Genomic DNA, 16,164 nt, shown 5'->3' with positions numbered 1-16,164 from the left:
AAATTCCAGAATGGGCTATAGGGAGGCAATTTGAATTCCAGGGAGGGGCAAAGGTCCGAAAAACAGATTTTTAGCACTATTTTTGAAAATCCAGCGGGGGGCAGCTGACCCCCCCTGTGCTAGACCTAGGGACCTCCAATGGAGAACGATAATCAAAAGACGGGATGTGGGAATGACGAAGACCACAGCGCTGACATGACTCTGGTTCAAGCGCTGAAGAAACTTCTAACCACCCAGAAGGCGATGGCTATGCATCTAGCCCGATTAGACGACTGTCTAGATAGCACTCAAGCGGATATTATCCTAACAGTTGAGCAGGCGTATGCCCGGGTCAGATGGGAGGAGATGTGTAGCAATGACAATATCTCGCATCCCACAGTCATGGCAATGAAGGGTGCGGACCGTCCAGGCCCATACACAAACCGTGCATCAGAGGTATCACTTTCTCTTAAATCTGAAACAAAATAGGGAAAGAAGGTTGAAGGAGGATGCAGTCATTGCCACAATCCGAGGCACACCAAGAAAACATGCTTTAAGTTGCATGGATACCTAGACTGGTGGCACGAATTGAAGGAGAAAAAGACCGCGGGGAACAAGAAGGGACAAGGTGGACAGGCGCACCTAGCAGGATGCTCAGACCGCTCACTTGGTCATACAGACCGTGCACTCAGGTATACGACACTTGCACCTCATGTCAAAGGTACAGACAGGTCTGCTGAGAAAGGTAATGCTCGTCACACAGAATTTAGAAAAGTGGGTGATAGATTTAGAAATTCGGTGGTCCGAGATGATTTTTTTTCTGAACCGCCTAGAAATTCGGCGGTCCGAGATTTTTTTGTTTTTTTTTTTTTTTTTTTTTTTTTTTGCAAATAAAATTTGCACCTCTGGTTAACATAGCAAAACACCTTCAAAAATCATGAAAATTGACCGACATGCAGTCTTGACATCGTAGAACAAAACTGTGAAGTTTTATACAAAATCTCCGAATTGGTCGTGAGATATCGGCTCTCAAAAATTGCCCGAACTGCTGAATATTTCATTCTGAGCCCAACTTTGCACATCTGGTTAACATAGCAAACCACCTTCAAAAATCATGAAAATTGACCAACATGCAGTATTGACATCATAGAAAATGATTGTGAATTTCATATAAAATCACCAAAGGGGGCTTTGGACTAACTTCTTTAATACACCGAAGGGGTTTCAGTAGTTCAGACTGTAGCAGATGGACAGAAGGGGGCTTTGGACTAAACTGAAAATACATTAGAAAAGATGGATAATATCATGTAATTTGTTCTTCAAGTAGCAATCGATAATTGTTTAGGCTATTCTGACCACATGATCATAATAAGATGGTCCAAGGTAATTTTCCTGAAACCTCATCGGATGGCGGAGAGTGTTTTTAAGTTAAATTACTTCATTACCTTTTTGTTCCATAAACCTCTTTTTTACTTCAAAACTTCCATAAACCTCTTTTTTACTTCAAAACTTGTTATTTTGGTTCCTTGGAATACAAACTTCTTTAATGGCGTAGCATAGTGACAAGATACTCAAATTATATCCGTTTAATTCTTTTTTGGAGTGATGCCAACCGAACGGCGAATTATTCAGTTGGCTGAACTTTGACCGAATTAAACTCGAATAATTCCCGAATTTTATGAACTTTTCCAGAATTTTACAAATTATTCACAATTTTTTTCCGAATTTTTCCAAGAACAATTATTTTTTTTTGCTCCCTTGCAGGACTGAAATTTCTGCTTCAAATAATTCCAAATCATTCCCGAATTATACCCAAATTATTCCCGAATCACAAATTTTTGATCTCACCGAACCAAACCCAAAAAATTCATTTATCACTATGATGTGTAGTAGGTGACTATAATATGAGCTTACAATATTTCACTAGACTACAAGCACAAATTTAATTTTTAATGAGGAACTACATAAAAACTTAAAAAAATAATATTCAATATACCTTTTGGATTGCATCGAGATCCATCATGCTTATGTTATGATACATAGAAAATATTTTTGTCAGTTAAAATAAAAACACGTTCCCACATTCAGATAATTATCATAGGAATAGGATTTAAAAATAATTTAAATGATAATGATCTCATAAATATGGTCCATTAAAAAAATTATAAATTACGATACGACACATGAGTTACAGTCCTAGTACTACAAATAAAAATATAAATAGTTATCTTTATTAAATCCAGGATAGACATTAAAAAGTTCCTGCAATTGGAAGGGATGCAAAGTACTTATCCTGTCAGGTGCCAAGCAAATATACCAAAACTTGTATTAGCAATAGAACCTATGTCAGCTCAAATTTAGACACAGATCAATGGGTCAGGTATTCAAGGGCAGCCAACTCAGCTGTATTACGCATTATCTACTTTTAGATTCTGTGTTCACATAACTGCAATTTGCAGATAAAGTGGACTCGACAATCGGCTCAATATTTAACAAAATAATAAATGAAAAACAGCATGGACAAAAGTTGACAAAAAAATCCTCTCTATAGATGGTTTAAATCTGATGTTTTGCAAGTCTCGCAAAAGAGAAATGCGAGAATCCAGACATTATCTACTTTACTTTGGTCCCCAACAGAAGAGTCCACCAGAATAAAATGTTAATTACATACTTTCTTTGGTAATGCCCCGTGCATCTTGCAAGGTCTGTCATCTAGAGCTGAGAGCTGAGAGTTGTTCTCTGGCAAAGGATTTGTCAGATAAGGTGAATCCTTGTATGCTGCATATAAAGGGAGATCTAGTGCTTTCTCTGCTATTCTTCCATCATCATGAATTCTTGCGATCAAGCTCTCCAAAGAAGGGAAATTTGCCTGCATTATTTCAAGCAAGTTAACAGATATATGATTGGAAATCATGCTTTTGTGACATTAAATGATGCTCTGTTAAATAACCTTGTTATTGCATCCTTGGCTTATTTAATGCAGGACGAAAAAATAGTATGTAACAAGCTGCCAGTATTCTCATTATGATTAAAATAAATTAATGCTTGTGCTTAGCATGATATTGTCGTACCATAACCTCTATTTGACTAGTAACTATTTTAGTATTTTCTTTTTTGACAGTAACAATTGATTTTAGGAAAAAAGTTCATTTCATTAATTCACCCTAAGGATTATTTGGAGTACACATCTTACATATAGGTCCCTAATCTATTTCATAATTTCCCTTTTACATAACCCTTTTTAAACTCAACTCTCAACAGTAACTAATACAAAGGATAGTGTCTCCTTATACCTCAGGTCTTATATATCCAACAATAGCAAGGCGTAACTCCTCTCCATAGAAGTCCTCGTCAAATTCATGCAACAACCATGGTTCCTGCAAAGTACTACATTTAAGCATTCTGATACCTAAGTACATAGAGATAATACAAAAGAGATTAACTCACAATAGTTTTTTCAGTATTGTCAAAATACGGATTCCATCCTATGCTCATGACCATCTTGTATATACCCCTTTTAGATAAAGCTGCCCAGCCAAAGTACACACCTGAAGTATGCTCTGATAGTATATCAGAGAAGCTCTCAGCAGATAAATTGGCTTTCAAAATTGCAAGAAAAAAATTAATTAGCAAAATTGCACATCTTTACGTCAACTATATAAGAAAAAGACAGCACTGAAAATTTACTGATATTCTGATATACCAGTCGGTATTCCCAAAACTTTCGAGCCACGACCAAAACCCTTGATTACAGGTCCGCCAATATACCACGGCTCAATTGGTAAAGTACCTTCTATCCCTGCAGAAAAGAGTAATATTAGAAATAAACTAATAAAACTGATTCACTGCTATCTGCATTAGTAACATAAAGTACATATATCAATATTGCTCGTTACTTAGCAGTCACGCTTACTGTCTTCAAATGGAGGAAGGCCCCACTTTTCAGGTTCAATATCGAGCAGAGAGTTGAGTACTTCAGAGGCTGTATTAAACTTGTCTGCTTGTCTTGGAATAGATGGCACAGCAATTACTTCCATTCCTGCTGCCTTGCCAGTAGTAACACCAGTTCTAACATGACCATCAACAAGAATATTCAAATTTACTTGTACACTAACTGACTCACTTAGCACCAATTTTTTTCTCAATTAATAGTGCTGAGGAGGGTTTAAATGCCTCCACTTTTTAATTTTTTTAATAATTAAAATTCTAAAATTTAGATGTCAAAATAAATCCATTAGATGTCATTTATATTGTTTTCTCTACGTATACATAAAAAATTATGACTTTAAGTTGAAAAATTAACGTCCACCAAATATCCACATCAGAGTATTTTTGCAAGCTCTTGATAACAATCAAAACAAAGTTGAAAATGTAATAATATCTTATATGTGCATAGAGAAAATGATACTAATCATATCTAATGGTTTAATTTTGAAGCTATTAAAGTTATTAAAGCTTTGAACATAGAGACATAATGGAGGCACAAGAAATGGAAGCATTTGAACCCTCATTTTCTTTTAGTTATTTTGTATTAGCTTATGCGGGCCTTATGGTTTCAGATGTGCTTATTTGGACCGTCGTAGTAAAAAAATAAATTAAGATAAAAGTAGATAAAAGTAGAAACTAGCGAATTAAAGAGAAATCCTACATTGAATCCTCAATAACTAAGCAGCTTGATGGCTCAGTATTCATCCTTCTTGCAGCTTCCAAGAAACTTCACAATCAGATATCAGTACAACAAGTAAAGAGTAAGCTTCTCCTTGACTAGTAAATCAATATAAACTGTACCAGCAAATAGGGTATGTGGTTTGTGTCTTCAAAGGCTGGGTTGAGGATACAAAAATGGGTGAGACAGAGATAAGAATTATTAGCTTCTAACTCCTGTACCAGTTTCTGGTACGGTAGAAGTAGATAGCTGATAATTCTATCAATGATGTAAGTGTGTGTGTGTGTGCTGATAGCATACAGAATTACAGATAGATTAATCTTTAAGACATTGTAATTATAATGGTAACTAGTTAATGAATGGGCATATCCGCATATATGCCTTTTTAAAAAAAAAAAAAAAGTAAAACAATATAATACAGAAGACAAAAATGGAGTTGTTGTTCTCACATATCAGGTGAAGGCTTTCCCTTTTCTACTTCATCACCTCCAACAATGACAGAAAAAGATTCTTTCCAACCTACAACACAAAAAGATAAATTTAGTAAACATTAGCAAAACCTAAAATAATTTCAGTCATGAAATGAAAGAAAACTTCTTTGTAGGTCACTAAAGTGCCATGGTATCCATCACCCAACTTATATATGACTCCAGAAAACAGTGAATTTGCACATTTTCCAGAATCGATGCCATGCATTTAAAATTATTTTTTGGATGCTATTATTGAAAAAATCAGTATATGGGTAGCAAAGGTATAAAGAAAGGTCAATGGTCCAAAGTTCAGTCACAAGCTTATCGATAGGAAAATTGTTACCATCATGGCATGAAATATTGGTTTCTATGTTTGATTTTGGAGAGTTTGAAACCAAAGCCATGGGAACACCATTACTTCTTAAATGCTTGATCAATCTGTTAGCACCAGGTAAAGGTCTAATGTTGCACCACCTACAGCCAACAAAAGCAAAGTAAATCTGTAAAAAATTTAGCCAATAAATTATCTTTAATTCTTTATAGTTACATAACGCCGCACACCAAAATAATAAGGGTCTTTTTCCTAAAAAATAAAAGGGCCTTTTTTTCAAATTACACATGTTTTGTAGCAACAGGAAAAGGAACAAGTTTCAGTAATCTGTACATAACATATTGCCATTAAGTCAGCAAAAGGAATAAATTTTCAACTTCCGTAATTTAATTCAAGAAATTTGTTCATAACTGGTTCTTTCTTATTTGTTTTTGTTGATTTTGCCCACAACCGATTCTTCAAAACAAAGAAAACAAAAAAAATTGAAATTCACATTTGCTTCCCAGTTATTTGTATAAAATTCCTAACAAATGAGGTTCATTAACGAGTATGGGAAAGATTGTCAATTGGTGGTTTCTATATCTAGATAATAATCATTTTCTAGTCAAGCAGATTCATGTCATTTGTAAAAGGGTCCAGTAGTAATCGTGAAAATCTAAAAAAGAGGGCACGCAATTGAATTACTGGTCAGCAAACAATGGAGTGGCCATTGAAAGAAATTCCTCTGCCGAGTATGGAATCTGATAGTCTTCTACCACAGCAGCTGCAGCTTCAAGAGGGGTTCTACCAACAATTTTATGTGCACTTTTGCTGTCCCATTTCTTCCCAAGCTTCTCAAGAAGCAATTTCAAAATTCGAATTGCAATGGAATCTGCATTCAAATAAGTACATGTGCCATAACTTTTGTTATTAATTTGGAAAATTATTTTTCCTGCTAGGGTAAACATAGCCAACTAAGGGTTTGCCTTTTTTTTTCCTAATTAATATATATGTCTGCAGTTCTGTGACCCTGCTTTACTTCTTTTGATCTGTATAAATTTCTTGACTTTTTAGAGTCTAAGCAGCTTGACTGAGGTGATTAATACAAATCAGCAATGACATGTGAATGAGGTGATTAATGCAATTCACTTTCTTTATCTGCATCCGTTATAAATCTGTACCAAAGTTTCATTTTAATTTCCTGTTTCTTGTGCTCTGGGATGAGTGTGCGATACTACCTGTGTTCAAGAGAGTACCATCCAAATCAACAATGACATGTGAGACCTTCTTGCTGACTGACTTAGATGCTGCCATTTCCAGAATTTGGAGTTTAATGCAAGTTCCAAAGCTATGAATTTTATCAAATACCTGACCTGACAAGACAAATGTATCTCAATGACAAAAAAGACTTAACTCCTTGTAACAACCTAAATGCTAATTGCTCCAATTATTAAAGATGCACCATTAACCCTATGAAGCACAACAGTGACAATTACCTTACTCGAGATTACTGAGCTGAGCTGATCCAACCAAAATCGTGTCTCTACTGAACAGGATTAGCTGAAACTGGAGACATATCAAAATAAATAAAATTTCATACATATACTTTTTAAGGTTATAAAACTAGCTAAAGACCAAATCATTAAAATCGTGTCTCTCCAACCAAAAACTAGCTGATCCAACCAAAATCGTGTCTCCCCAACCAAAATCTCGTGACTGTGATTTGGTACTTGCTGATTTTTCGTTGCTTGTCGGGTTTGAGAAGCCATGAGGCAAGAGGTGATTTTCTGTTGATGATCGTGAAGCGAGGTGTCTCGCCTTGGAACCGGCTGTGTGAGAAGAAACAATCGATTCGGTAACAAACCTTCTATCCTTTAGTTATCTGATTTGTCTCTTCGATTACATGTCAACTTGCCTTTATTGACTATGTGTGTGTCCAAAAAATAATATGCATATTGTACACAAGCCAATTTTAGAACAATATTATGACATGTCCCTTGCTGGAATCATGGATGAAAAGCAAAAAAAAAAATTGTGGTCATTCCATTTCAAGCTTTAGTGATATGCTGCCAGTCATAACAGAATTAGAAAAAAGTATCGGCCTAAAACAATAAACCAAAATCCACTCTATTCTCTGATTCCCCTCTATATAACAAGCCATGCAAAGCAACTCTTTTCTTAGTTTCAACATTAATTCGGTACAAAGTGAGTAACAGTGCAAGTGATAATGCAACTGGTACAAAAAAATTTAAAGGCAAAGCAACTCAGACAACAACGATATTACATTTCTAAATCTCTTAGAATTCCATGAGATTCAAAAGCACATCAGAAGTGGATTTCAAGGCAAAATAAAATTTCAAAATGAACAAATCATATGACTAGAAATCTACAAGTAACAATTAAAGTATTTATTATCAATCCATTTACAACTGGTAACAATTAACGTATTTATTCCCAGGTGTCTTTCATTAGCACCAATAATAGCAATCTCAGTGAAGCATCATGACAGCACAAAAACAAAAACAAAAACAAAAAAACATGAATTATTTTATCCCTATAAATCTAGCAAAACTCAGTACATGACACAGATGTCTCTCAATTATTTCCATAATGAGCCTGAATCAAGGTCCAGCATAAATTAACAAGCCATCAATTTACCATTTAATCTGTTCAATCTTAAATAAGTAACGAAATAAACAAACTGACTTCCAAAAATTATAATTCAGAGCTTCAATTAACAGAGAAAATATCAAAAACTAAATATAATATTATGAGAGAATTTATCAATATTATTTGATTAATTTCACAAAATAGTGTCACCTAAATTAGTTACCTAACTTAACTTATTGGGAGTATCGCAGGATGCAAAATTTGAATAGTCTACTAAATATAATATTCACCTTAATAGGTGCCCGTGCCCGTGCCCCCTTTGAAAGAGAAGTTATCTGCCTATTATATTAGATAAAAGATCCTTCTACTTTTAACTGTGGAGTTCAATTTAAGCAACTGATTGAACCAGTGGAGAAGAACCTAGTTTTGAGACAGAATGGGAGAACACGAGATGGGTCATATCCTCTGAGATGTCCCAAACTTTGAGTGTTTTCTTGGAAAACCTCCACCGTTCAAATACGTTTTGCACGAATCTCGATGCACAATAATATTGGCCCCTGCACTATCCTATCCCCGAATAATCACCGTACACGTGAATCAATCAAAAAGTGAGATATCTCAGAGGATACGCACTCCGGGAGAATTCGAGAGATGAACAAGATGTGCTCCTATGACCTATGAGCAAGCTGATCAGACACAATTGCAAACAGAGAAATCGAACCTGTCACTCATGGGCCAAGATAGATGGGCCGGCCCATAATGTCTATCAGGTGCTAAAGACGGATCGAACCAATTGCAAACAGAGAAAAACCTTCTCTAAATTTTGATTAGAATGGACATAATTTAATTACAATTACAATATTCTTACCAGACCGAACTACAAGTTTTTATAATATTGAAAATGAGCTTAGGAGTCAAGTTTGAGAAATAAATTCTCGAATTGGATAGTTCATTTTGCTTCAGTTCAAATAGAATGTAAATTAATTCTTAATATACAATGATTTAATTTAGATTGAATTGGCCTATCTCAATTATTATTATATATGACAACATAGAATTGACTTTAATTTATTTCATTTATTTTATAGTAATCAAATTAAATTTGATAAATGTGAATTTTAGCAGAGTTAAGCAAACCTAATTGAGTTAGATAGAATTTTAATAATCTATGAATAAGTCAATTTACAGAGTTGATACAAGCATAGCGATTGAACGACAAATTTGGGATCTAGGAGAGTCACATTATTGTGCATATGGTAGTGATAACAATTCATTTTATATTTTATCGAAAGAATGTTCTTTAGGATTTTAGAGAAAGATTTCGGGTTTGACAACGTAGTTGAGATCGATGTGGTTTGTTAACGGTTTAGGATTTAAAATAAGAATAATATTACAACAATTTATTTAGATGATAGGAACAACTATTCCACTCGAGATTATATCAAGGAGGGTCCATGTGATAAATGGAGAAATATTTATGGTTGGTGGCGTAAATATGACTTAAGGGTTTCGTTAGTTTTCTAAAGCTTCAAGGAGTGGTTTGATATTTAGAAAAAGGATTTAAGATTCGAATCAATCTGGGAGTCAGGTACTACATTGGTGCTTAAGGATCGAATATGGTATAGATAATTAAATCGGAGGTAACTACTTGTTGTACCCTAAAATGGTGCTAAATAATTAATTTAGCAAAAATGGCAATTTTAAAATACTTGGAAAATTCCAAAATACATGAAGGCTCTCCAAGATGAATGGATAACGGCATGTTAGAATACATAATAATATTATACATGAGAAGCCATGAATTTTGATATATTATACGCTTTCTAACTCAAAATGGTTGAAGAGTTATGGATTTTTGAAAATCATGCTGACATGGCGGCTTCTGATTGGTGCCACCTCATCCCATGTACCCCTAGCATTAATCCAATCAACATGGGTGTAAATTGGGTGCAGCAAGGCAAGTCCTGACCAATATGGCCCACAGGTCAATCTCTCTGTGATAATTTTGCTGAGAGGTTGACATAGGCAGACATGGTTCATGGATATTGAACTCTGTGCCTATAGCTGTCAATGAATCGGTTCATGGAAGGTTGAGTGTATCTAGAATACACAATAGAATTAAAATCCAGGCGCTTAGGGCCTTTGAACCCTCCAGCCTGCATAGGTTTGGCTCACTAAACCGAAGCGCTTTGAGAGATGATGTCAACGCTATGGTTCACGGCAAGCCAAATACAAACAAGATAAAGAAAGGGATGAAAGAGAGAAATGAGATATGTCAGGTGTTAGATATGTGTTCTAAAAGTTATCTTATGTTAATCACTTTTACATGTTATATTTATGAATTGGATGCTACATGCATTTTGTTCCATGAAATTTATGTTTATCTATAGAAGTGTTCAAGAAGATGCTCTTGGTCTTGAACCATAGAACTCTATATGATGACAAACATAAATCTCTAAAATGTTAACAAACTTGGTTATTAGCATGGAACACTAATATACCATGATAAGTTTGTTATGTTAATTGAAGTACATTGTAATTCTATAAATATTGATAAAGGCTTATCGTTTAATAACATAAGTATATGAAAGGTTTCATATATTAAACATACATAATGAATGAAAATATTATATGTGTTATGTTAGTGTCATTAATATTTTCATTGTGTCTCGAAATTCTATGATATGAGATGTATTTCTTTTTCACATGAGAAGTATATAATGTAATTAGTATTAAAAGATGCTTATCATAAGTGGTGATAAAAATATTAGTTCCTTGTATATAACTTCTGCGGGAGAAAGTTATATGTCAATAGTATCATTGCCCCTCATTTATAATGAGTGATGATATTTTATGGGCCCCTTGGTAAAGTAGAATTATAATGCGTGCAATATAACTGAAGTGCAGTTATATATTTATAATTTACTTAAGAAACCAAGAAACGAATATAATATAAAGATGACACAGTCCGACTTTGTATATTATTCATAATATCATGTGGCAAGGAATGGACACAAGTAATATTATTCGTAATGTTACTTTAAAGGATCATGTATTGTAAAAATGATACTTTACATCTATGTTATTTGGATAACTATAATGTATAGCTAGAATACCGCTTATAGTTTATGGTAATAAAATATTTTATGTCATTGCCAACATAACACAGATCCTCCATATAGGTCACACCAATTGAACGAGAAACAAGAAGGATATTTTATTTATATGATGTATATTGTTTCATATGATATGAAATAATATACATGTGATAAATAAATATTATGACTGCTTAGAACGAAGATAAATTTATGAGAAGTGTGCATATATATTATTTGGTATAATATGGTGCATATTATATAGTACAATATACATGACACATAATTAATAATGTGCAAAACATTGTTATAACATAAGTTTTTAAAAACCCAAAATTAATATGAGTTGAGGCTGGTACTGTAGCATACACTGTAGCGCGCACTGTAGCAGCAGCTAGGGTTGGCTCTTTTAATAAGGAGAATTATACTAGGAAGGTTACACAATGGAAACCCTAGTATATTTGTATATAAGGAGAGATAGAGAAGATATTCATTAAGGAAGTAAGCAAGCAATTTTCTAAAAATTTATTTCCTTCTTTTTCTCTCTCTCCTAGCCGTCACACCTCTTCCTCTCATATTATTGGTTTCTCTAATAAAAAATTATTAGAATAACAAGAAGGGTTAATAACTAGGTTCTAAGCTTAGATTAGATCTAAAAAAGCTAAATAAAGTACGGTCAGAGTAATAGACTAGGAAAGCTAAAGCGAATTCGCATAGATATCTCATACAACCGTTGCAATACATTCTGCGTGAATCTCAAAGCTCAAAATACTAACCCCTTACGTCACCCCCGAATAGGCACCGGACACGTCGGTTACGCAAAATATGAGATATCTCAGAGGATACGCACTCAGCTAAAGCGGGGTGGATTACTCACTTGACACTCACAGTTTGAATTTTCGGAGTCTTATCAATTCTAGCCGGATGAACTGGATATCTGATCCGTTTATCATCCTTGACCCGTATCCGTATCCGTATCCGGATGCACTTCATTATAACTCAAAATTATCCGATCCAGTTTAATTCGGATACGGATAGCCACCGGATTCGGATCGGATAATCCGGCTTCGTTTACACCCAATAATTCTTTCTTTATCCTTTAATCCTTTTGGAGATAATAAAGCAATCAGTCAGCAAATCCACGGAATTTACCCTCTCCTCTCTTCTCCTCTAGTACTCTACGGTGGTCAGAATGTGGTAGAGTATAAATCGCTATCGCTTTGGCTTTCGCTTGCCAATCTCAGAAGTTGGCTCTTTCAGATTCGTCGAAGAACCACAAAAGGAAATTAAGGAATGCACCAGTCTCGGTGTGTAGTACTAATTTTTGCTGTTTTCGTCGGATTGTTCTCGGCAATTAGTGGAAGAGGTAATTAATCCTTGTCTTCTTTTCTGAATTTCCTTGTTAAAAACTGACTGACTGCAAGTATAACAGTGATTTTAATTTTAGATAAGAATTCCATTCCATTCCATTCCATTGATATATATATGTATATGTTGTTAGAATTGATGGATATGAAATAATGCTCAACTTTAAGAAAATGTCCTCATTTCCATTGATATCTTGTTTCATTTTCAAAATTAGAAAACATTAATTAAAAGAGAAATTACTTGTTTGACAAAACAGAAATCAAGATTCAGCATGGTGATGCCAACTATCACTATGCCTTCAATCATACACTTGCAGAGATACTTGTTCAATACTCATCTGCAGTAGGTGCTTTAATTTAATTTCTCCTAAAATAAAGGATATTGTATTGGGCATCCCATGATCCTTTTAGAAGATTTCAGGTTTACACTTCTGACTTATCAGCTCTTTTTACATGGACTTGTGCAAGATGTGGTGATCAAATAAAGGTAACAAGCCATCTAATTATATGTGCACACTCGCACAAACTGCTATTACACCAAATTCTGGTTATTTTCAAATATCCATTTTTTATTATGGACTTCATCATCTAATGGTGTGATGCTTAAAACAGGATTTTGAAATGGTGGAGGTGATTGTAGACATCAACAACTGCTTACAGGTAATTTTAATTACCAATACTATCTTTTTGAAATTTTAAAATACCATATGCAACTATTTTGCACAAGTTAGATAATGGGTCGCTCTTTTTCTTTTTCGTACAGGCTTTTGTTGGAGTAGACCATAACCTGGACTCAATAATTATTGCTTTCAGAGGCACTCAAGAACAAAGGTATCAACCAAGTTCACAAGACAGAAATATGTTTTGATTTATTTGATCTTTCTAAATACTGCTTTTGTAACTTAGCATAAGGAACTGGATTGAAGATTTGTTCTGGAAACAACTTGATCTCAATTACCCCGGCATGCCAGGAGCAATGGTTAGGTTTCTATTTTATTTTCTCAGAACCTTTTTAATTATTTGTTTCTGCTTTGTTTAAACTAAAATGTGAGTTCTTAATTGATCTAGTCTGTAGTTGGAACAAACTTTTGGGTTGCAAAAGCTCGTATATTTTGAGGAAATAGCAAAAGATCCACTATTTTTATCATTTAAGTCCCTACTTAAGAAATGCAAATCAAGTTTGTACCATCAAAACCCAAGTAGTTTGGTGGATATCTAAATAAATGTGATTGATGGATGTTATTATAAATTTTCTTTTGTTGTTGTTTCACTATGAGATTACTTGTAGTCTTTTTTTCTTCTAAAATGTAACTAATTATATCTATACTAAATCATTCTCTGTCTTGCTAGGTGCATCATGGATTCTACACAGCATACCAGAGCACAGTTTTGCGACCTGCTATACTTAGCACACTTCAAAATATAAAAAAGATATACGGGAATATTAGCATAATTGTTACAGGTCACTCAATGGGAGGGGCTTTGGCGTCATTTTGTGCCCTAGATCTTGCGGTACTTTTCTTTTTCAGAGCTTCAGTACTCACCAATCAGTCCATGTGCAATATGGTACTTGCTGTATCATTGTACCCTTGCAGGTTCATAGGCTGGTACTAGACCTGAGTGGTAAGTTGGCTTCTATAGCCAGGTCCTTGACAAGGTTACATCAGCATTTACTTGTTGATGATGATTACAAGAACATCCGTGAGGGTGCACACCTGCACCTTAATACCAAACTTACTGGTATGCCATCAGCTGGACCAATTCCATTGGAAGGTGCCAACTCATCCTGGTATGGTATCAATTGATTGCTATACTGCACCACAAGGGCATGCTAATGTACCAGCCAATGCCATCATTGATCTTGTTTAATATTAAACTAATACAAAACAAACATATTTGAGAGAGAATATATATTATATATATATATTTTTTGTTTATAGGTGAATTGTGGGGAAAAAGATGTACAGCTGATGACCTTCGGTCAGCCTCGAATTGGGAATGCTGTTTTTGCCACCTGCTTTAATGAGCGTATACCAAAGGCGATTCGTTTGACCCATCAAAATGACATTGTTCCACATATGCCCCCTTATTACTCGTACTTCCCAACAAAGACGTACCACCACTTCTCGAGAGAGGTAAATGCAAGGTTTATTGTACCATCTGGGAACTGCCCAGGCTTCTATTACATTTCATACACACGATAGAGATATAGTTTAGATCATGCTACAATATTCGGATTTCAAAATTTAAATTATTTCTTACAATGTCAAAATTGTCAAATTAGTCCATTGTTAATGGATCTCAAACCATCTTATAAAAGGTTGAAGATTGGCTTTATCAATGACAGTTTTAACAAGTTCTTTCAAGTTTTTAGCTAATCTGCATTGAACTTTTTAGAACATTGAAAAACGGAGAGGTAATGCAATTCTTGTACTTGTGGAGACTCATTAAATTGCTAGCATATCCAATAGTGGTATTCTTTTTGTTTGTCTTTTGCTTACTTTGTTTTGTCTTCATTAAATTTGGGTTGAAATTGAAACTTTCAGGTATGGCTTCATAAAGAAGGAATTGGAAAAGATGAACTTGAGGAGAAAATTTGTGATGATTCGGGAGAAGACCCTACTTGTTGCAGGTTTCAACCCTTTTTTTCTTGTTTTAATTGTCTCTGTTAACCTTAGTACTATGGTAAGGAAGTATATTTTTTGTTGTTGCTGTTGCTGCTGTTGTTGTAGATCTGTATATGGGAATAGTATATCAGACCATCTCGAATACTATGGCTTCGAATTATGGGCAGATGCTGACAGCACATGTAAAATTGTAGTAATTGAAGATTTTGAGGAGTACAATATAGGCACTGGGGGTAATATTAGACTATCCAGGAGCCCTAATCCGACATTATTTCTCAAGTCCTTCTAAAGTTTCGTAAATATGGAATGTATTATATTATATATACTACATAGTTTATTATCCAAATGTGAATAATTAAGCTTCTTTATGAATATAAAGTTAATAGTCACTTTCTCTTGTCAGTCTAAGATGTTCAATACTATTGTTATTCCAAAATTGTAAAATGTGGGTTTGAAATGAATAACATAGAATAATTATGTTGTACAAGTCATTCATCATTTGCTAGCTCTATATATATTCTACTGAAATGTAATTCATGTGTATGCATAGATTAATTATAGTGATTGTTGCTTCATCTCCATATCATTACTATTACTAGTCTTCTGAATATAGTTTTTGCACATTTTGCGGCTCGAGTTGACATGAAAAAAAAAGCCCATGTTTCGGACAGGTAGGCTATTCATGCAAGTCGCATTGTTGTTCACGTTAAGCACCTATGATTTACCGAATCATATCTTTATATATTTAAGCTTAATGTTTATGTTGTTTTTATATTCCTATAACAATATTGTTTAAAGTTATTTATTCAAATAATTATTTTTTTCATTTAAAGTATTCTTAATTAATTGAGATATTTGAGAAAATCTATTAAAAAGTTAAATTATCGGTATCTGCTTATTTTCTAAAATTTAACAGCGTTTTGATTTTAGCCCATAATAATTTGGAAGCAACATTAATCTGGCGTCTTCAAGCAGCATTAATCCGGCACCTTAAATCAAACCCAAAACAAGAATACCAATTGATGACTAAACTAATTTCT

The 16,164-nt window shown here is 34.2% G+C and overlaps 2 protein-coding genes across 7 annotated transcripts; one reads left to right on the top strand and one right to left on the bottom strand.

Annotated features, from left to right (window-relative positions):
• Positions 1–1,956: 1,956 nt before the first annotated feature.
• LOC144569633 (bifunctional riboflavin kinase/FMN phosphatase-like) lies at positions 1,957–8,469 on the bottom strand. Of its 5 annotated transcripts, none has more exons than XM_078320093.1 (13): positions 8,326–8,469; positions 6,895–6,991; positions 6,664–6,798; positions 6,131–6,317; positions 5,459–5,589; positions 5,095–5,164; positions 4,628–4,693; positions 3,893–4,047; positions 3,683–3,778; positions 3,427–3,578; positions 3,273–3,356; positions 2,651–2,848; positions 1,957–2,241 (listed from the first exon to the last, which is right to left on the bottom strand). In XM_078320093.1, the coding sequence occupies exons 3-13, from the start codon at positions 6,737–6,739 to the stop codon at positions 2,182–2,184; spliced, it is 1,275 nt and encodes a 424-aa protein (XP_078176219.1). In that variant the 5' UTR covers positions 6,740–6,798; positions 6,895–6,991; positions 8,326–8,469; the 3' UTR covers positions 1,957–2,181. The 5 variants fall into 5 exon arrangements, with proteins under 5 accessions (XP_078176219.1, XP_078176218.1, XP_078176220.1 ...); XM_078320092.1 differs by having other exon boundaries at positions 6,922–6,991; XM_078320094.1 differs by having other exon boundaries at positions 6,664–6,793; positions 6,922–6,991.
• A 3,811-nt stretch (positions 8,470–12,280) lies between these two features.
• LOC144569731 (lipase-like) lies at positions 12,281–15,705 on the top strand. Of its 2 annotated transcripts, none has more exons than XM_078320200.1 (10): positions 12,281–12,496; positions 12,755–12,840; positions 12,919–12,984; positions 13,110–13,157; positions 13,261–13,328; positions 13,404–13,476; positions 13,848–14,009; positions 14,438–14,632; positions 15,044–15,122; positions 15,230–15,705. In XM_078320200.1, the coding sequence occupies exons 1-10, from the start codon at positions 12,424–12,426 to the stop codon at positions 15,316–15,318; spliced, it is 939 nt and encodes a 312-aa protein (XP_078176326.1). In that variant the 5' UTR covers positions 12,281–12,423; the 3' UTR covers positions 15,319–15,705. The 2 variants fall into 2 exon arrangements, with proteins under 2 accessions (XP_078176326.1, XP_078176324.1); XM_078320198.1 differs by having other exon boundaries at positions 12,284–12,496; positions 15,044–15,129.
• The last annotated feature ends 459 nt before the right edge of the window (positions 15,706–16,164 follow it).

This window comes from Carex rostrata, chromosome 18 (genome assembly GCF_964058835.1).
Source record: "Carex rostrata chromosome 18, lpCarRost1.2, whole genome shotgun sequence".
Classification (NCBI taxonomy): Eukaryota; Viridiplantae; Streptophyta; class Magnoliopsida; order Poales; family Cyperaceae; genus Carex; species Carex rostrata.
The sequence above is the reverse complement of the archived record's forward strand: the minus strand, read 5'-3'. Positions and strand labels throughout refer to the sequence as shown.